The sequence below is a fragment of the Oryctolagus cuniculus genome, chromosome 8 (assembly GCF_964237555.1).
Source record: "Oryctolagus cuniculus chromosome 8, mOryCun1.1, whole genome shotgun sequence".
In the NCBI taxonomy this organism is placed as follows: domain Eukaryota; kingdom Metazoa; phylum Chordata; class Mammalia; order Lagomorpha; family Leporidae; genus Oryctolagus; species Oryctolagus cuniculus.
In genome coordinates, this window is record NC_091439.1 from 92,511,104 (window position 1) to 92,532,935 (window position 21,832).

General features: G+C 41.8%; 1 protein-coding gene across 13 annotated transcripts in view; it reads left to right on the forward strand.

Annotated features, from left to right (window-relative positions):
* The window catches only part of ANKRD17 (ankyrin repeat domain 17), a 187,594-nt gene that overhangs the window by 143,812 nt on the left and 21,950 nt on the right, over nt 1-21,832 (forward strand). For all 13 annotated transcript variants that reach the window (XM_051820219.2, XM_051820220.2, XM_051820223.2 and 10 more), the window contains 6 exons: nt 7,860-8,031; nt 10,882-11,329; nt 11,788-11,943; nt 13,128-13,277; nt 15,941-17,577; nt 21,498-21,695. In XM_051820219.2, coding sequence (XP_051676179.2) covers nt 7,860-8,031; nt 10,882-11,329; nt 11,788-11,943; nt 13,128-13,277; nt 15,941-17,577; nt 21,498-21,695 — 2,761 coding nt within the window. The remainder of the gene's footprint in view (nt 1-7,859; nt 8,032-10,881; nt 11,330-11,787; nt 11,944-13,127; nt 13,278-15,940; nt 17,578-21,497; nt 21,696-21,832) is intronic.

Genomic DNA, 21,832 nt, shown 5'->3' on the forward strand with positions numbered 1-21,832 from the left:
TATGTCCATTTGGATACCTAACTAGATGTTTCATAGTTGATAATATGTCCAGATATAAACTCCTAATCTTCGCCTACCCCAAACCCAAACTCTTACCTTCTAACTGCTCAGGCCAAAAACTTTGAAGCCATTCTTCATTCCTCTATAGTCCATTGTTTTTGGAAAATCTTGTTACCTTTGCCTAAAATTATGTCTAGAATCCAAACCACTTTAATCTCTTCTCTCCCTGGTTCACACCATTAATTTTATTTCTTACCTATATTATTGCAGTAGGCATTTAACTGATCTCCCTGATTCCATCATTACTTGCAGTTTGTTTTCTATGTAGTGTTCAGAATGATACACTTGAGGCCAGCATTATGGCATAGTGGGTATATCTACTACCTGCAATGCTGGCAACCCATATGGGTGCTGGTTCATGTCATGACTGTTCCACTTCCTATCCAGCACCCTGCTAATGGCCTGGTGAAGGCAGCAGCAAGTGACCTAAGTGCTTGGGCGCTTGCTACCAACGTGGGAGACATAGAGGAAGTTCCTGGCTCCTGGCTTTGGCCTGGCTCAGCTCTGATTAGCCTTCTGGGGAGTGAGCCAGTTGATGGAAGATCTCCCCCGCCACCACCACCACCCATAACTCTTTCAAATAAAAAGAAAACCTTAAAAATTATCCTCATCCTAAGGTGGTTCTTTATTTCCATCTAAGTTTAAAAAAAAGTCTTTCAAAGGCCTTCAGTGGTTGGGAACATCCTACCCACTGGCCTTGAAATCATTTGGTTTTACCCTGCCCAGGGAACTGTGATTGGGATTTGAAATTTGGTCAATCTTTACATAGCAGGATAATGTTTAGTTGATAATTTTGTACCCTGATACTCTTCCTGAAACGTATTTTCTATTCTCAACCACAGTAGCTTACCTGAATATAACATGGAAATTCAGCTTTTGTACTATTCTCTGCCTGAAATACTTAATATTCACTGAAATACACTTTTTTGAGAATTTCATTTATCACCCTATCTAAAATCCCACCACGTCCTCTTGGGCACACATTTCTAACTTGCTGCTGTTTTCCTTTTTTTTTTTTTTTTAAATGATTCATTTATTTATTTGAAAGAGTTACAGAGTGAGAGGAAAAGACAGAGACAGAGATTTTCCATCCCCTTGTTCACTTCCCAGAATGGCTGCAGGTGCCCAAATACTTGGGCCAACTTCTGCTGCTTTTCCCAGTCTATTAACAAGGAACTGGATTGGAAGTGAAGCAACTGGTACTTGAACCAGTGCTCATATGGGATGCTGGTGTTATAGACAGTGTACCTGCTATGCTGGTGCCTGTTTTCCTTTTTCACATTGCATTTAACATGTTTTAGCAAAATGTATCATGTGTAATCAGTATTCCATATCCATTGATTCTGCGTTGTGTGGATTCAGCTGTAGATCTAAAATATTGTTTTAAAAAATTGTGTATATACTGAACATGCAGACTGCTTTCTTGAAATTATTTAGTGAATAATACAGTATAACAAATACTTGTATTAAGTATTATGAGTAATCTGGAGATGATTTACTGCATATGGGAGGATATGTTTAGGATAAATGCAAATACACCACCATTTTATAAAAGGGAGTTTGGCATCAGTGTATTTTGGTATCCCTCAGGGGTCCTGAAACTAATCCCCCTCCATTATTGAGGGAGAACTGTTAATTTATAATGTTTCTATACCTTCCCCCACCTGCCACACCCTGCCCCCATATAAACCTCATTTCACTTACTGGGGAACTGCTGCTTGTCTGTGAGTGTATGTGCAGTAGAGTGAATAAAGGCTTTTAAGAAAGGGTAAAGTTGGGCCGGCGCCGTGGCTCAACAGGCTAATCCTCCGATTTGCGGCGCCGGCACACCAGGTTCTAGTCCAGGTCGGGGTGCTGGATTCTGTCCTGGTTGCCCCTCTTCCAAGCCAGCTCTCTGCTGTGGCCCGGGAGTGCAGTGGAGGATGGCCATGGGAGACCAGGAGAAGCACCTGGCTCCTGGCTTCGGATCAGCACGATGCGCCGGCTGCAGCGGCCATTGGAGGGTGAACCAATGGCAAAAGGAAGACCTCTCTCTGTCTGTCTCTCTCTCACTGTCCACTCTGCCTGTCAAAAAAAAAAAAAAAGGGTAAAGTTACAGTCAACCTCATTGTGAGTGGCAAAAGGAAATAACCCAACAGGTCATTTTCTAATCTAGTGCTCAGGAAACAGCAGCATTTGAAAGAAGCTTTTTTTGACAGAGTTAGTGAGAGAGACAGAGAGAGAGAATGGTCTTCCTTTTCCGTTGGTTCACCCACCAGATGGCCGCTACGGCCAGTGTGCTACGCAGATCGGAAGCCAGGAGCCAGGTGCTTCCTCCTGGTCTCCCATGGGGTGCAGGGCCCAAGTGCTTGTGCCATCCTCCACTGCCTTCCCAGGCCACAGCAGAGAGCTGGCCTGGAAGAGGAGCAACCGGGACAGAATCCGGTGCCCCAACCGGGACTAGAACCTGGGGTGCTGGCGCTGCAGGCAGAGGATTAGCCAAGTGAGCCACGGCACTGGCCAGAAAGTAAAAGCTTTTGTAAAATGAGAATTTTACAACTTAAGGAGAGGAAGTCCAGACTAAAGAAGTATCACTTGCAAATATAGATATATGAAAGTAAATGGGAATGGTGAAGTACAGTAAGAGAAGAGCCTGGGGAAGATTGGAAGACCTGGAAATCCAGAATTTCCCATGCAGTCAGTGAAGAGCCACTGAAGGTTTTTGTGGATGGAGTACAACTATGTATTAGAAACTATGGAGAGCTGTCGAGGTTACATTGGGACAGGAAAGGATTAGATTGAAGCCAAGAGATGAGTGGTGGGATTGAGCATTGCAGATTTTGGTATTCTTGAGGTGGAGACAGTTCCTAGAACTAATCCTCTGCAGATACTCAGTGGTAACTGTAATTTCCTTCCTTTTCCAAATAATCTACTCTTGGTAACTTTTAAAATTTTTAAGTAATCCATAGCCCAGAACCACTCACCTTTAACCCATTGAACCATGGCAGAGATCACCAATACTGTCTTAACTGCCAAATCCTCTTATCTCTTTTTCATTTCCTTTTTTAAAAGATTTATTTATTTGTTTATTTTTATTTGTTTATTTATTTTTGACAGGCAGAGTTAGCCAGTGAGAGACAGAGAAAGGTCTTCCTTCCGTTGGTTCACCCCCCAAATGGCCGCTATGGCCGGTGCTGTGCCGATCCGAAGCCAGGAGCTGGGTACTTCCTCCTGGTCTCCCATGCGGGTGCAGGGACCCAAGCACTTGGAACATCCTCCACTGCCCTCCCGGGCCACAGCAGAGAGCTGGACTGGAAGAGGAGCAACCAGGACAGAATCCAGCACCCCAACTGGGACTAGAACCCGGGGTGCCAGCGCTGCAGGTGGAATATTAGCCAAGTGAGCCGTGGCACCAGCTGAGATTTATTTATTGAAAGACAGTGCTACACAGAGAGGCAGAGGCAGAGAAAGAGTCCCTCCATCTACTGGTTCACTCCCCAGATGGCCATAATGGCCAGACCTGGGCTGCCCAGGAGCCTGAAGCTCCCTCCAGGTCTCCCACGTCTCCCTTGCAGGGACCCAAGGACTTGGGCCATCTTCTACTACTTTCGCAGGCCACAGCAGAGAGCTGGATCAGAAGTGGAGCAGCCGGGATGTGAACTGGCAGCCATATGGGATGCTGGCACTGCAGGCAGCGGCTTTTACCAGCTACACCACAGTGATGGCCCCTTTTTTCATTTCTTCCTGACAGACCTCTTTATCTGTGATGTCTTATCAATGTTGACCTCACCTTTCCTCTTTCATTGGTTGTCTTTCTCTACTTGATTTTGCCTTCCATAACTCTGTTATCTTCCTTTTTTTAAGATTTGCATAAGATTTTATTTATTTGTTTATTCCAAAGCCAAATGACAGAAATCTTAAGTCCATTTGTTCAGTCCCCAGATGACTCTAGGCCAGTCCAAAACCAGAAACCTCCATCCTTGTAGCTTATGTAGATAGCAGGGAACCAAATAGTTGGGCCATTTTATATCTGTCAGGAGCTGAATCATAGCCAGGTCTTAAACCAGTGAGGGTATGGGATACTGACTGCCGAGTGTACCACAATGCAGGCCACACTCTTCCTTTTAAATATTAGATATTTTCTCTTACACATAGTCGTTTTCCGTATATATATAAATATATACACAGCTATGAATTCTCCCCTCTAATTGACTTATTTTCACCTGCCTACAAATTTAGGAGGCTTCTTTGGTCTCCATGTTGATCAATATTTGTCTAACTCTGGGTTTTGAAACCTCTGTGCCTTACAAAGTTGGATTCCTTTTTATAGCTGTAGCATGGGATCTCCCCCAGAACCATATAGTTTCCCTAGGATCACTGAATTTCTGCCACACTCTAGTGAGCCCAAAAATTTAGTAAGATAGACTATGCTATGAAAGCAACAGCCGTGGCTCAATAGGCTAATCCTCGGCCTTGCGGCGCCGGCGCACACCAGGTTCTAGTCCCGGTCGGGGCGCTGGATTCTGTCCCGGTTGCCTCTCTTCCGGGCCAGCTCTCTGCTGTGGCCCGGGAGTGCAGTGGAGGATGGCCCAAGTGCTTGGGCCCTGCACCCCATGGGAGACCAGGAAAAGCATCTGGCCCCTGCCATCGGATCAGCACGATGCGTCGGCAGCAGCAGCCATTGGAGGGTGAACCAATGGCAAAAGGAAGACCTTTCTCTCTGTCTCTCTCTCTCTCTCACACTATCCACTCTGTCAAAAAAAAAAAAAAAAAAAAGTCAACAGCCTTAAAGCTTAAAAAATTAGAAAAATACGTAGCTCTTAAGACTGAGCTTTAAAATTTGTAATCTAGCCTCCAGTTACTATTGCCGGAGGGCCAGTCCCTGTGTAGACTGAACTGTTTAAGCCCTAAGGCACTTGCATACTTGAGGCTGAGTCCCACCCACATATTGGGATCCACCCAGAGCCAATTAGCCCCACACCCTCATCTAGACCATATGGTTTTGGATGAAATTCTTTCTGATTTAAACGTTTTATTTAAAAAAAAAAAAAAACTTCCCTTCTTTAATATCAGTCATAATTAGCTCCTTCCGCTAGACTAGTTAAAAATGAGGCAGTCAAAAACTCAACCCCGGCCAGCAGCATGGCTCACTAGGCTAATCAGTCCTCCACCTGCAGTGCCGGCACCCCGGGTTCTAGTTCCGTTTGGGGTGCCAGATTGTGTCCCAGTTGCTCCATTTCCAGTCCAGTGCTCTGCTATGGCCCGGGAGTACAGTGGAGGATGGCCCAGGTTCTTGGGCCCTGAACCTGCATGGGAGACCAGGAGGAAGCACCTGGCTCCTGGCTTAGGATCGGCTCAGCGTGCCATAGCAGCCACTTGGGGTGTGATCCAACTGAAAAAGGAAGATATTTCTCTCTCTCTCTCTCTCTCTCTCTCTCTCTCTCTCTCTCTCTCTAACTCTGCCTTTCAAAATAGAAAAAGAAAAGGAAAAAATAAACAATAAAAAAAAAACCTGTATGACCCAAAAGTCTCTAACTTAACTTGCTATTTTGACTCCACAAAACCATTTCCTTTCTTAAGACTTCTCTGTTCAGATACGATATAGATAAGTACCAGTTTTATTCGTAATTCTGAGTTGGAGAGGCTGGATATATACCTACAAGCACAGTTGCTTTGGTATGTTTTTTATGGTCCACCCTTTACCCTCCCACTCCTCCTTGCTCTGTTCACTTACCCCATTCTGCAGAATCACAGCTAGACAGAAGTACAGGCTCCTTCACTGGAGTGCATGTGGAGAAAACACGTAGCAAAGACAAGTTACCTGCAGACAGGCTGTTGCTTCGATTTAGCTGCAGTGAGCTGAGTCACACTTGCCTGGTTCCTCCTTTCAAACTCACCAATCAGATATTACTCCTCCACCCTCTCAGTGAACTAGAGAGTGAAGGTTGTCTTTCTAGAAGGAAAGGAGCTCCTCTACTGATCTTCACACTGGAGCTGTACTTAGAGAATAGCACAGATTCCTAGGGGGTACTAGGCAGGCAATGTCTGCATTTTTAACTTTCAGATATATTTTTTCCAGATGTATTCTTTTTTAAAATCTATCTGCCTGAAAAGTATTAGTGTTCTAGAGTTTCCCTTTTCAGGACAAGGTTTATCTCTCACTCAACCATATGCATGCAATGAATGGTTCATTATCTCAGGGTGTGGAAACCTCCCAAGGTGGGCCAAACCTCTTCAGATACCTTAACAGTGATAATTTGAAAAGGCAAAACTAAAGAGTGTAGCAGAGACCTGGAAAATGAAGTTGTACTTTTTCCTCATGAAAAGTAGATCAGATTTCGTTTATGAATTTGTGAGGACTGTTTTCACTAGTTAGGATATTCTGACATTTTTCATGAACTGAATATCTTTGTTTTGACATGTTTTTACACATAAGAATGCTAGATTAAGGATAGGAAATACATAGATTTTAAAAACAACTTTTAGAATATAATGCAAGCAAAAAGGAGTTTGAAGTTGATTTTTTTTTCTTTATTTGACAGGTAGAGTTAGACAGTGAGAGAGAGACAGAGAGAAAGGTCGTCCTTCCATTGGTTCACTCCCCAAATGGCCGCTACGGCCGGCGCTGCGCCGATCCAAAGCCAGGAGCCAGGTGCTTCTTCCTGGTCTCCCATGCGGGTGCAGGGACCCAAGCACTTGGGCCATCCTCCACTGCCTTCCCGGGCCACAGCAGAGAGCTGGACTGGAAGAGGAGCAACCGGGACTAGAACCCGGCGCCCATATGGGATGCTGGCACCACAGGCGAAGGATTAGCCAAGTGAGCCATGGTGCCAGCCCCCGAAGTTGATTTTCTACGATGGAAATCTAAATAGCGTAAGGTGATATTGGACTTTCAAACTTATTTTTAATTTTTTGACATTAAAAAATGATACATGCTCTTTTTAACAAGTAAGAACAAGGTACAGTGAAACAAAGTAAACTTCAAAGTCACCATCTTCTTGCTATCTCTTCTCCAGTTCTACCCTACATTGGTAATTTCTGTGAAGCTTTTCATTGGTCCTGGCCAAGTCTTTTCCGTTTTTATCTACAAATTGATGCACATAAATTTTCTCTTTTCACTCTCTAAATGTGATCATTGGCTTAAGATGTACCTTTTTGTTTTTCTAACAAATGTAAATGGTGAGCATTTGCTCATGCATATGTTGATAGTGTTTTTCAATGACTGGTATTCTGTGATTGTATAATATTAACTTCACCTTTTCCTCCAGTTGATGGACTTACCTTGTTTCCATTTGTAGGTCATTAAAATCAGTTTTGCAATGAAAATAGTTAAACCATTTTTTTCTACCAGAGATGGTAATTTTATAGAATAAATTCTTAAGATAAACAGTTTGGAATTTTGATATGTGGCTTTCAAATTTTCCTAAACTATGACTGCTTTTACCCATAACCTCGCAGAACTCATTTTCCCAAACTTATACTGGTATAAATGATGTCTCCTAAAATTTTGTCGAAGTAATACACGAAAGTTATACCTTGTTGTTTTAACTTGGCATTTCTTTAATGGCCAGAAAATTATGTCTCCATCATTTACTATTTTAAAATTAGGTTGTGTTTTATTGTTGATTTGATCTTGTTATTTTAAAATATCCTGTGCCCTTAGAATAGTTTGAACACAATATTGATCAAGCAGTAGATTCAACTAGAAGACTTTGCATTTTATGGTATCCTGGTTCCTTTATGATAAAACAACATCATGAAACTTTGTCTCCAGGGTAAATTCCAGTGTTGTGTTTCTGTTTCATTGATCCTTTTAACAGTTAAGGGAAGAAAGCCGGAGGCTGGCTTTGGCTGCCAAAAGAGAAAAGAGGAAGGAGAAGAGAAGAAAGAAAAAAGAAGAACAACGAAGAAAACTAGAAGAAATAGAAGCCAAAAATAAAGAAAACTTTGAACTCCAAGCTGCTCAAGAAAAAGAAAAGCTTAAAGTTGAAGGTATTTTCTCTAAACAATAATCCAATTTGTTTCATGTAATACATTCTGTTCTAAATTACAGTTACTTAAGTATCAGTTGCTTTAAGGTCAAAATAGACTTAAGTCATTGTGTCAGTGAGATATTTTTGTGCTTTTTTTCCTTTTTTTTTTTTTTTCAAAAAATTTATTTATTATTTGAAAGTCAGAGTTAAACAGAAGGAGAGGTAGAAAGAGAGAGAGAGAGAGAGGTCTTCCATCCACTGGTTTACTCCCCAGTTGGTCGCAAAGGTCAGAACTGAGCCAATTTGAAGCCAGGAACCAGGAGTTTCTTCCGAGTCTCCCAGGCGGGTGCAGGGGCCCAAGCACTTTGGCCATCTTCTACTGCTTTCCCAGGCCACAGCAGAGAGCTGGACTGGAAGTGGAACAGCTGGGACTTGAAGCAGCATCCACAAGGTTTTATTTATTTATTTGAGAAGTAGAATTACAGACAGCTAAAGGAAGAGACAGAAAGGTCTTCTGATTCACTCCCCAGATGACCACAATGGCCTGAGCTGGACAGATCCAAAGCCAGGAGCCAGAAGCTTTTTTGGGTCTCCCACGTAGGTGCAGGGGCCCAAGTACTTGGGCCATCTTCTTCTGCTTTCCCAGGCCATAGTTGAGAGCTGGATCAAAAGAGGAGCAACTGGGACACAAACTGGGATGCCAGCGATGTAGGTGGAGACTTAGCCTTTTGTGCCACAGCACCAGCCCCCTTCTTTGACTTTTTAATTATGAAGAATTTCAAACCTACAAAAAAAAAACTGAAAATAAGATGAGTTGAACCTCTGAATACTTCCCAACTAGGTTTACAAAATTGTTAACATTTTACCAAGTTTGTTTTCCTTGTTCTTATCTAAATACCTGTATACATTTTTTTCTGAGCCACCTGAAAGTAAATGGCATACATCCTGACCCTTGAACCTAAATATTCTTCACGTTACATTCTAAGAATGCCATTTGTTTACATAATTCTGTTTTTTTTTTTTTTTTAAGATTCATTTATTTATTCCAAAGTCAGAGTTACACAGAGAGGAGAGGCAGAGAGAGAGAGAGGTCTTCCATCCAATGGTTCACTCCTCAGTTGGCCGCAACGGCCGGAGCTGCGCCGATCCGAAGCCAGGAACCAGGAGCTTCCTCTGGGTCTCCCATGTGGGTGCAGTGGCCCAAGGACTTGGGCCATCTTCTGCTGCTTTCCCAGGCCATAGCAGAGAGCTGGATCGGAAGTGGAGTAGCTGGGTCTCGAACTGGTGCCCAGATGGGATGCCAGCACTTCAGGCCAGGGCGTTAATCTGCTGCACCACATCACTGGCCCCCATAATTCTGTTTTTAATATCTAAAAAATTTTGTGGTAATTTCATAATATCATATTCAGATTTTCTGGAATGAGGGAATCATTTGTAACTGTGGAGGAATCACCCCTGACTAAGCCACCAAACTTATGCAGACAGTATATGTGTTTATAAAAGTTTCCCAATCCTGCAGGCTTTCATTTTGATTTTTCTTAAATTTATTTTGTTTATTTGAAAAGCAGTTTTACAGAGAGAGAGGTCTACCATCTGCTGATTCATTCTCCAAATGGCAGCAACAGCCAGGGCTGAGCCAGGCCAAAGCCAGGATCCAGGCACTTCTTGCGGGTCTCCTTCGTGGTATGGAGGCACAAGCACTTAGGTCATCTTCCGCTGTCTTCCCAGGCCATAGCAGAGAGCTGGATCAGAAGTGGAACACTCGTGACTAGAATCCGTGCCTGTATGGGATGCTGGTGTGGCAGGCGGAAGCTTCCCTGTTACACCACAATGCTGGCTCCCATCAGTTTGAATTTTCAAAAATACAGAAAAGTATAATGATTGGTACAATAATCTTCTATATATCTGTATGTCTCCTTGATTCTTAAAATATTTTGGAACAAGGGTTCTGTCGGCCTCCCCCCACACCTTACTTTTTGGTGCAAACAAAGCATGTAGCTACTATATACTTTTTTTTTAATAGTTAACATACATTGATTAGTTTATTAACATTTCTATTAAGTAATTCTTTTTTTTTCTTCTTTTTTTATTTAATAAATGTGAATCTACAAAGTGCAACTTTTGTATTGTTGTGGCTCCTACCCCCCCAATATATACTTTTTTTTAAGGTTTATTTATTTATTTTGAATGAGTTACAGAGAGAGAAGAGATAAAGACATCTTAGATCTGTTGGTTCACACCCAGATGGTCCCAAAGTCCTATACTGGGCCTGGCCAAATCCACAACCAAAGAGCTTCTTCCTAGTCTCCTATGTGTATGGCAGGAGCCCAAACAATACTGCTGCTTTTTCCAGGCCATTAGCAGGGAGCTGGATTGGAAGTAGAGCAGCCATGATAGGAACCTGCATCCATGTGGGATTCCATTATCTCAGACAGTGGCTTTACCCACAAAGCCACAATGCCAGCCTCTACATGTTTTGGTTTGGTTTGGTTTGGTTTCTTTCAGCTGTATATATTATGTGAACTTACCCCTAAATACTTGAATGTGTGCTTCCCCAAAAAAAATCCTTGTTTTACCTAATAACAATGACATTTTTATGCCTAATTATTTAATATGCAGTTTGTTGTAGATAATATTTCCCAGATTGTCTCAAAAATATTCGTTATAACTACCTACCATGTATTAGATAGAACCTAGGGACACAGATTGATCAAATCTACCTCATTATTAATGAATGCTTGATTGTTTGATGATTTCATATCTATAGAAGTAAAGCCACTGTTGTGTAATTTTTTTCCTTCAATTATTTTAAGCTAAAAATGTTAAGGGAACATTTAAAACTTGCTAATTCTTATTTCTGCTTTTCCAGATGAGCCTGAAGTCTTGACTGAGCCTCCAAGTGCCACAACCACAACTACCATAGGCATATCTGCAACCTGGACAACTTTGGCAGGTTCCCATGGCAAAAGAAATAACACCATAACTACAACCAGTTCAAAGAGGAAAAACAGGAAAAATAAAATTACTCCAGAAAATGTTCAAATTATATTTGATGATCCACTACCAATTTCGTACAATCAGCCAGAGAAGGTGAATGGAGAATCCAAAAGCAGCAGTACCAGCGAGAGTGGGGACAGTGATAACATGAGGATTTCCAGCTGCAGTGATGAAAGCAGTAATAGCAACAGCAGCCGGAAGAGTGACAATCATTCACCAGCTGTAGTCACTAGCACTGTGACCAGCAAGAAGCAGCCATCCGTTCTTGTTACATTTCCAAAGGAGGACAGAAAATCTGTTTCTGGCAAGGCATCAATAAAGTTAGTTTCAGTTTTCCTTTTAAATATTTATAGCATCATCACAAAATACCTTATTGTTGAATTTTTTGAGAAAGCCAAGTTGGATTAACAACTTGTAAAATAAGAATTCTCCTGTGTTTAAAAAAATGCGATTTCAGTTGAGGAATAAACTTTTTTAGATTTTATATTAATGAGATACAAATATTTTTTACTTCATTATTATTTTTGATTGTTAAATTTTGCTATGAAAAATATTGATTGTAGTTTCGCAGGGTTTATTATTGTACTTCAACTCTGCTATATGTTTTAAAATTGCTTCCTCGTATGAATATCCTAATTACTAGAGGGAGGTGAAAAATAAAGTCTTCACTTGTTTATATTTCATCTACAGAAAATAAAATTATGTAGTAGCTTACCTATATCATTTAAAAAATCTACATCTATTGCATATTTAATATATTTTCCTCCTTTTGTTAAAGATTGTCAGAGACTATCAATGAAGGGACCAATAATTCTCTTTCTACTTGTACAAAATCTGGTCCATCTCCCCTTTCCTCTCCAAATGGAAAGTTAACGGTAGCAAGTCCCAAGCGTGGGCAAAAGAGGGAAGAAGGATGGAAAGAAGTTGTAAGAAGGTGAGTAGTTCATTAATTTTCTCATTTTTTAAAAAGATGTTTATTTATTTGAAAGGCAGAGCTACAGAAATAGAGAGACCAAGCTTGCATCCATCAGGTTGCTCCTCAAATGGCCGCAATGGCCGGGGCTAGTCAAATATGAAGCCAGAAGCCAGGAGCTTCTTCCAGGTCTCCTACTTTAGTAGCAAGGGCCCAGGCACTTGGGCCACCTTTTGCTGCCTTTCCCAGGTCATTAGCAGGTGGCTGGATAGGAAGTGGAGCAGCAGGGACATGAACACGTGGCCAAATGGGATGCCCACGTTGCAGGTGGCAGCTTTACTGTCCATGCCATAACACTGTCTCCAGGAAAACCCATCCATACACTGTGATTCATGTACGTACTCTATTGAATTAATTGAAATAAACATCAAATATTCTCCGTACAAAAATGAGATAATTCATTTTTATATGCATTTAATATTATGGGTATACAAAGGAAAATTGGAATAATTTGGAAATAATCATCACTGCCTGATTTTCATGCCATTTAGAGCAAAAAAGAATTGTCAGGTAACTTAGTTGTTTATACCAAAGGGCAGAGACCATATCTTAACCTTTTAAAAAAATAAGACATTTCAGTTGTTAAATCAACAACAGGAGTCACTGCACTTGCTCCCCATGTAGGACCTCTGTCCTTAATATGTTGTACTATGGAGAGTTAACAGTAAAACTAGTCTTCAGACAGAACTTTATGCTTTGTGTGTCTGTGTGGATGCAAACTGTTGTAATCTTCACTTAGTATAGAGTTGATCGTATTAGAACACTCATGACATAGTATTGTAGTTTTCTTAATTGGTGCCTACATTATTAGTATATGTATATGTAGGCAGAAACCTTTGCCTATCATGTTTGCTATTAGTATTTGCATTAGCACATTGCATGTCTACATGGTATGCACTCAACAATTACAGGTAACAGATGATAGCCAAGCAAACAATTTTTGATAATGAGATGAGAAGCAATGGTAAAGTTTGTTGATCACTCCAATTTCCTTGTATCTGTTCCTTTGCAGTAAGAGAAGATAAAAGAAGCTTATTTATAGATAATTATTCTCTATAGGAAAGCATTTTAGTATGACTCTCCCTTTATTTTAATCACAAGTGATATTAAAATTACTTTCATTTGTTTTTGCACCTTTTGAACAGGTCAAAGAAAGTATCTGTTCCATCAACTGTAATATCCAGAGTGATTGGAAGAGGAGGCTGTAATATCAATGCAATTCGGGAGTTCACTGGTGCACATATAGATATCGATAAGCAGAAAGACAAGACCGGAGACCGAATAATAACCATAAGGCAAAGCTTTGTCTTACATTTCCTTCCTTTCTATTTTATTATTTTATTGCACTGTAGTTTAATTAACAACTTGATGTACCAACAGATGTCACATATTCTGTGCCTACTGCCAAAGAACATGATCCAGAAATATAGCTATTTGAGTTTTTTTTTTTTTTTTTTTTTTTTTTTTTGACAGGCAGAGTGGACAGTGAGAGAGAGAGACAGAGAGAGATTGGTCTTCCTTTGCCGTTGGTTCACCCTCCAATGGCCGCCGCTGCAGCCGGCGCACCGCGCTGATCCTGGCAGGAGTCAGGAGCCAGGTGCTTTTCCTGGTCTCCCATGGGGTGCAGGGCCCAAGCACCTGGGCCATCCTCCATTGCACTCCCTGGCCATAGCAGAGAGCTGGCCTGGAAGAGGGGCAACCGGGACAGAATCCGGCGCCCCAACCGGGACTAGAACCCGGTGTGCCGGCGCCGCAAGGGCTATTTGAGTTTTTGTGGAACTTTGTGTTTACTGGTATTTTCGTTTTAAATGTGAATTTTGTTGAGAGTTTGAGAAGATAACTGTTACATTTTTTTCCTAGTTAATGTACTCTTGTGAAGTATTTTAGAGTTTTATAGGAAGTTTGTGTGTATGCATGTGACAAATTTTTTTGAGAATCTTTTCTATACCTAAGCCTCATATTTTTAATATTTTGTTCTGGTACTATTTAAGGAATGAATTTCAACATATTTTAATCAGTGGGTTTTTGTATTTTTCTTAATTTAGCCTTTGAGATTTATTATTCTGAAATTGTATCCTTAGAATTTGAACAGTAATAAATTTAAATTCAAAATGAAAAAATTTATTTAGGTATTATCTTTAAAAAAAAAAAAAAGATTTATTTATTTGAAAGAGTTACAGAGAGAGGCAGAGAGAGAGAGAGGTCTTCCATCCACTGGTTCACTTCCTGAATGACTACAACGGCCAGAGCTGAGCCAGTCTGAAGCCAGGAGCCAGGAGCTTCCTCTGGGTCTGCTACATGGGTGCAGGGGCTCAAGGACTTGGGCCATCTTCTACTCTTTTCCCAGACCATAGCAGAGAGCTGGATTGGAAGTGGAGCAGCCGGGATGCGAACCAGTGGCCATATGGGATGCCAACACTGCAGGCCGGGTTTTAACCCACTGCACCACAGTGCCAGCCCCTAGGTATTGTTTGAAAGAATAACAGAGAGAGAGTGACAGATCTTCCATCTGCTGGTTCACTCCTCAAATAGCCACAACAGTCTGAGGTGGGCCAGTCCAAAACCAGGAGCCAGAAATTCTGTCCGTATCTCCCATGTGGGTGGCAGGAACCCGCGAACTTCATCTTCTGCCTGCCTGGCCCATTAGTGGGAAGATCCATCCAAAGATAGCAGATGTGCATGTCCCAAGCAGCAGCTTAACCTGCTGTGCCACAACACCTCTGAGAGTGAAAAGTTTAACTTATCTTGAATAACTCATAGGATATTTTTTCCTGTGTATCCTAAAGATAATATTCTAAGAAATCATAAGGATGTAAGAAGCTATATTTAATTACTTCAAAGTAAATGTAAGTTTTTTGAAGTAGATTTATATGGCTTGGGATGGCAATTACAAGTTAAGAGGCAGTGCCCTTTCTCAGTATATAGTTGGGTTGATACAGTCCACCTCAAAAGTAAGGAAAAAAAAAATAACCAACTTTTTTCTTTTTATTTCCTTTCCTTCTGTCTTTCTGCTTTTCTGAGATAGTTCAGTATCCACAACTTGCTGTATTTATCAGAGTGAAGTAGATATCTTTTTTGGCTATTTTTCCCTTGTGTTTCCATGGGACTTTTCTTGCAATCAAATACTTTCCAAAAGAGCCATCACTAGATTTAATATTATGGCCATTAACATTTTCAAGATTCTTTCCTCCTTTAAAAACAAATTTTATTTATTTGAGATACAGAGAGAGCCCCTCTGTTTGCCTACTTCCCAAATGCCTTCAGCTGGCCAGAGCTGAGCCATCCTGAAGCTCAGGAGCCCAAAACCTGCCCATGTGGATGACAGGAAGGCAGTCACTTCTGCATCAGCAGCATGCTGAAATTAGGAGCCAAAGCTGGAAGTGAAACCCAGGGACTTGGACATGGAACCGGGGCTTCTTAACCAGCATCTTAGCTGTTAGACCAAATTGCCCACTCAGTCTGAGGCATCTTCCCAGAGGGATTATAATAATTATCCTTCTAATAGAGAAATTGCTCATGAATATGTATTTGATGAGAGCATCAAGATTGTAGAATTCAGGATAAAACAGCATGTTCTTATTCAGTTTTTCTTTTTCTCTTGTATTGTTTTTAGTATTGATCAACTGTTTAACTTAAAATTTAACAGTGTGGATTACATATGTTTTTATGTGCAATATTTTTCAAAAATATAATATATTTTGCAGTGATAAAGTGGTTTCTTAGTCTAAGGCAACAATAGTAAAATGAATTTTTAGAAAATAAGTCATTTATTCTTCTGAATGATACCATGGTAATTTGGCACAGTTTATTATTTTGTTGTGGTCAGAAAATTGCTGGGTAATTTTGTATGTATAATCACACATAAACACACCGTGCACGTGCACATGGTTGAATGAACACCTTATGTGTCTGATGAAAGTAAGGGAAATTCAACCTAATGTTCTGTGTTAACTTATAGGGGTGGCACGGAATCGACAAGACAAGCAACCCAGTTAATCAATGCTCTGATCAAGGATCCAGACAAAGAAATTGATGAACTTATTCCAAAGAATCGTTTGAAAAGCTCCTCAGCAAATTCCAAAATAGGATCATCAGCACCTACCACCACTGCTGCTAACAGTTCCTTAATGGGAATTAAAATGACAACTGTAGCTCTGTCGTCAACATCTCAAACTGCCACAGCACTCACTGTGCCTGCAATTTCCTCTGCATCCACTCACAAAACCATTAAGAACCCAGTGAATAATGTGAGGCCTGGTTTTCCAGTCTCTCTTCCATTAGCATATCCTCCTCCACAGTTTGCACATGCTTTGCTTGCTGCTCAGACTTTCCAGCAAATCCGTCCACCAAGGTTGCCCATGACCCACTTTGGAGGTACTTTCCCACCAGCTCAATCCACTTGGGGTCCTTTCCCTGTCAGGCCTTTGAGCCCTGCCAGAGCTACTAACTCGCCTAAGCCTCACATGGTGCCTCGCCATAGCAATCAGAATAGCAGTGGTTCTCAGGTGAATTCAGCAGGTTCTTTAACTTCAAGTCCAACAACTACAACCAGTTCATCAGCTTCAACGGTGCCTGGTTCATCTACAAATGGCAGTCCAAGTTCACCTTCTGTCAGAAGGCAGCTTTTTGTCACAGTTGTGAAGACTTCCAATGCCACAACCACAACAGTTACAACCACAGCAAGCAACAATAGCACTGCACCCACAAATGCCACATATCCTATGCCTACTGCCAAAGAACACTATCCAGTATCATCCCCATCTTCCCCATCACCACCAGCCCAGCCAGGAGGGGTTTCTAGAAACAGCCCTTTGGATTGTGGCTCAGCATCTCCAAATAAAGGGGCGTCTTCTTCTGAACAGGAAGCAGGTAGTCCACCAGTAGTAGAAACAGCAAACAATAGGCCTCCAAACAGCAGCAGTTCTTCTGGGAGTTCATCAGTTCATTCTACTCAGCAGCAGCCTCCGGGATCTGTTTCTCAGGAGCCAAGACCACCTCTTCAGCAGTCTCAGGTTCCTCCCCCGGAAGTTAGAATGACTGTTCCTCCTTTAGCAACAACAAGTTCTGCTCCAGTGGCAGTGCCTTCCACTGCCCCAGTGACTTACCCTATGCCTCAGACACAAATGGGATGCTCCCAGCCTGCTCCTAAAATGGAAATCCCTGCTATTAGACCACCTGCTCATGGCACAACTGCCCCTCACAAGAATCCAGCTCCAGTACAAAATTCATCTGTTGCAGTCCTCAATGTCAACCACATTAAAAGACCTCACAGCGTTCCCTCTTCTGTCCAGCTACCTTCGACCTTAAGTACACAAAGTGCTTGTCAGAATTCAGTACATCCAGCAAGTAAGCCTATTGCTCCCAACTTCAGTGCCCCCTTACCATTTGGGCCATTTAGCACATTGTTTGAAAACAGCCCTACTTCTGCTCATGCCTTCTGGGGAGGATCTGTTGTTTCATCTCAGTCAACACCAGAATCTATGCTATCAGGAAAATCTTCATATTTGCCAAATTCAGATCCTTTACATCAGTCTGATACTTCCAAAGCACCAGGTTTTAGACCACCATTACAGAGACCCGCTCCAAGTCCCTCAGGTAAGTTTCTATTTTCTAATATCCTGTAACTGCTCATTTACACAGGTGATGGGAATACTCTTGTTTTTACTCTATTACAGGGCTATGTGGACAGATTGTTGTATTATATGCGTTTAGTAGGATGTTTAATATTTTAAATCTTTAGTAAATTTTTTGATTTTTTAAGATATTTGAAAAGTAGAGATAGAGAGAACTTCCATCTGCTGGTTCACTCCCCAAATGGCCACCACAGCCAGAGCTGGGCCAAGTCTAAGGCCAGGGGCCAGGAGCTTCTTCTGGGTCTCCCATATGGGTGCAGACCCCAAGCACTTGAGCCATCTTCCTCTGCTTTCCCAGGTGCATTATTGGTTTGGAAGTGGAGCAGCTGGGACTTGAATGGAGATCCATATGGGATGCTGACACAAAAGTTAGCAGCTTTAACTGCTATGCCACAGCGTCAGCTCCAGTGAAATTTTTTTGTGCAATTCATTTATTATTTGAAAGTCAGAATAATATATATATATATATACATACACACATATAGAGAGAGAGAGACAGAGCGCAAGAGAGCAAGCGAGCGAGCGAGAGAGCTCTTCCATCCACTGTTTATTCTGCAAAGGGCCGCAGTGGCCAGTGCTGGCCCAGGCCGAAGCCAGGAGCCAGGAACTTCTTTCAGGTCTCTCATGTGGTTGCATTGGCCCAAGGACTTCAGCCATCCTCTGCTGCTTTCCCAGGTGCATTAGCAGGGAGCTGGATCAGAAGTGAAGCATGTAGAAGTGGAATGCTTGCACTGTACACAGTGGCTCAACCCACTGCGCCACAGCACCTGACTGCTTCAATAAATTTTTATGTTGAATTTCCTGTCAATAAGTCCTTTTATCTGGCATATTTTTCTCTCAAAATAAAAAAAAGGTCTGGGTGGGCATTTGATGCAGCAATTAAGGTGTCACGTAGATTACCTGCATCCCCTACTGAAGTTTCTGGGTCCAGTCTCAGCTCCACTTCTGATTTTTTTTTTTTTTTTTTTTTTTTTTTTTGACAGGCAGAGTGGATAGTGAGACAGAGAGAAAGGTCTTCCTTTTGCCGTTGGTTCACCCTCCAATGGCCGCCACGGCTGGCATGCTGCGGCCGGCACACCACGCTGATCCAAAGGCAGGAGCCAGGTGCTTCTCCTGGTCTCCCATGGGGTGTAGGGCCCAAGCACTTGGGCCATCCTCCACTGCACTCCTGGGCCACAGCAGAGAGCTGGCCTGGAAGAGGGGCAACCAGGACAGAATCCTGTGCCCCGACCGGGACTAGAACCCAGTGTGCCGGCGCCGCTAGGTGGAGGATTAGCCTATTCAGCCACGGCGCCGGCTCCACTTCTGATTTTGATTCCAGCTTCCTGCTGATGTGCATTGTGAAGGCAGTAGGTAATGTTTTCACTACTTGAGTTCCTGCTACTCTTGTGGGACACCTGGATTGAGTTTCTGGTTCCTGGCTGTAGCCCTGGCTAACTGGCTGTTTAAAGCATTTGGAAAGTGAACCAGTGGATGGAAAATGCCTATATGTCTTTGTCTCTGTGTGTCTCCATGCTTTTCAAATAAAATGAAAATAAATAAATTTATTTTTAAAAAGAACTTAAGAAAAAAGCCTCATTTTAATAAGGTAAAAGCATATTAAAATTTGCCTTTCAAACACAAAATAACAGAAGTTTTTTTAAAGGGACTTCATTTCTTTCTTTTTTATGAGATTTCATTTCTTGCTGTCTTTTTTTCATAATACCAAGAGAAAAGTAGAATTACATAGTGTAATTTGGTAGCCACTAGCCACATATGCTATTTACATTAATGAAAACTAAATTAAATAAAAATTCATCTTAGGCAAACTAGCAGTATTTCAACTTGTGGCCAGTTGCTACCGTATTGAACAGCAAAGATGTTGAACATTTCTATTGTCACAGAATACTGATACTTTCTGAGGATCCTAAGAGTCTTCTGACTCTAATTTTTTTAACTTTGAAATATTTGTAAATTTATAGAAGGGTTTTTTAATTCCCCCAGTGTTCCTTAATGTAGACAACTTACATAACCATTTTTCTTTTATCAAAACCACGAAATTAATATTGATACAATGCTAGACTTTATGCTGATTTCGTCAGTTTTGCGATGATATCCTTTGCTGTTTCAGTCTCAATACAGAATACCAAATTGTATTTAGTCCTATTGTGTTTTTTTTTTTCTAAAAATTTTTTTATTTTATTTGAAAGAGAGTTACATAGAGAGGGAGATATCTTCCCTCTGCAGATTCACTCCTCAGATGGCCACAATAGCCAAGGCTGGGCCAGGCTATAGCCAGGAACTTCATCCTTGTTTCTCGCATGGGTGCAGGGACCCAAGGACTTGGGCTGTCCTCTGCTGCATTTCCCACTCCATTAGCAGGGAACTGGATCAGGAGTGGCATAGCCAGGACTCAAACCAGCACCCATATGGGATGTGCTGGCATTGAAGGTAACACAGTGGCTGGTGCTGGGCCAGGCCGAAGCCAGGAGTTTCCTCCGGGTCTTCCCAAGTGGATGCAGTGGCCCAAGCACTTGGGCCATCCTCCGCTGCTTTTCCAGGCCATTAGCAGGGAGCTAGGTCAGAAGTGGAGCAGCCGGGATTCAAACCCATCTCCATATGAGATGCCGATGCTACCGGCTGAGACTTAACCTACTACACTGCAACGTTTTTATTTATTTATTTTAAAGTCAGAGTTACATGGCGGAGGGGGAGGGGCGGCAGCGGTCTTCCATCTGCTGGTTCACTCTCCAGATGACCACAATGGCCGGAGCTGCGCTGATACAAAGCCAGGAACTTCTTCTGGGTCTCCCACATGGGTGCAGGGGCCCAAGGACTTGGGCCATCTTCCTGTGCTTTCCCAGGTCATAGCAGAGAGCTGGATCCAGAAGTAGAGCAGTCAGGACTCAAAAACTGGCACCCAAATGGGATGCCAGCACTGCAGGTGGCGGTTTTACCTGCTACGCCACAGCTCTGGCCCCAACACAGAGTCCTTTTAATGAATCCAATTGATCTAAGAAATATTGTCAGATTCTTCTGTTTATTCAGTCCATGGTTAGATCCAGATCAAATGTTTTTGGAAGAGCCTGACATATAGGTAATGCTTTAAATACAAGACTGCATTGGATCAATAGGCACTCAATGACAGATTGTCCCATTTTTAGCTCTGGAAAGCGAGGCCCCTTAATTTACTGATAATCATCAAATCTCTCCTTGTAGAATCATATCTACAGCCTTTTTTCCCCTATATTTCAAAAAAAATATTTATTTATTTGAAAGGCAAGGCAACAGAGAGAGAGGGAGAGATACAGAGAGACACCTTGCATCTGGGAGTTTACTCCTCAAATAGCCAGAACAGCCAAGTCTGAACCAGTCTGACGTCAGGAACCAGGAACTTCCATCCTGGTCTTCCACATGAGTGGCAGGGACCCAAGCACTTAGGTCATCCTCTCTTGCCTTCCCAGGCACATTAGCAAGGAGATAGGAGGGAGGCAGAACAGCTGGACTTGAACTAGCACTCCTATATGGGATACTGGCATTTAAGTGGTGTCTTAATGCACTGTACCACAACACTGGCCCATCTTAAAATTTTTTTAAAGATAAATTTTTTATGCAATTCCTTGGCTCATATTCAGATTCCAGTATTGATATTAAATCTACGTGTATTGTATTCTATAATAGCTAAAAAAGTTGAAATTAAATATAAAACATTTTTATATTCCTTTTTATAGTTATCTTTATAAAATGAAATGAGAAATCAGTGGATTGAAAGTAGCAGCTCAGGAGAAAGTTTTGTAATAATCTAAAATAATTTTGGATATATTTGAAGACTCTTGAGAATTTTAGGTTTGTGTATTTGTCTTAAGGGTAGCTGCTATAAATAATGATATTCTTGCATTATAGGTATTGTCAATATGGACTCCCCCTATGGCTCTGTAACACCTTCTTCTACACATTTGGGAAACTTTGCCTCAAACCTTTCAGGAGGTCAGATGTATGGACCGGGTGCACCCCTTGGAGGAGCGCCTGCAGCTGCTAACTTTAACAGGCAACATTTTTCCCCACTTAGTTTGTTGACTCCGTGTTCATCAGCGTCAAATGGTAAGTATGCTGTAATTCCTGTTTTATTTGTGGGTGTTTTTTTAAATATTTATTTTTATTTATTTGAAAGACAGAGTTACAGAGAGAGGTAAAACAGAGAGAGAGGTCTTACATCCGCTGGTTCACTCCCCAGATGG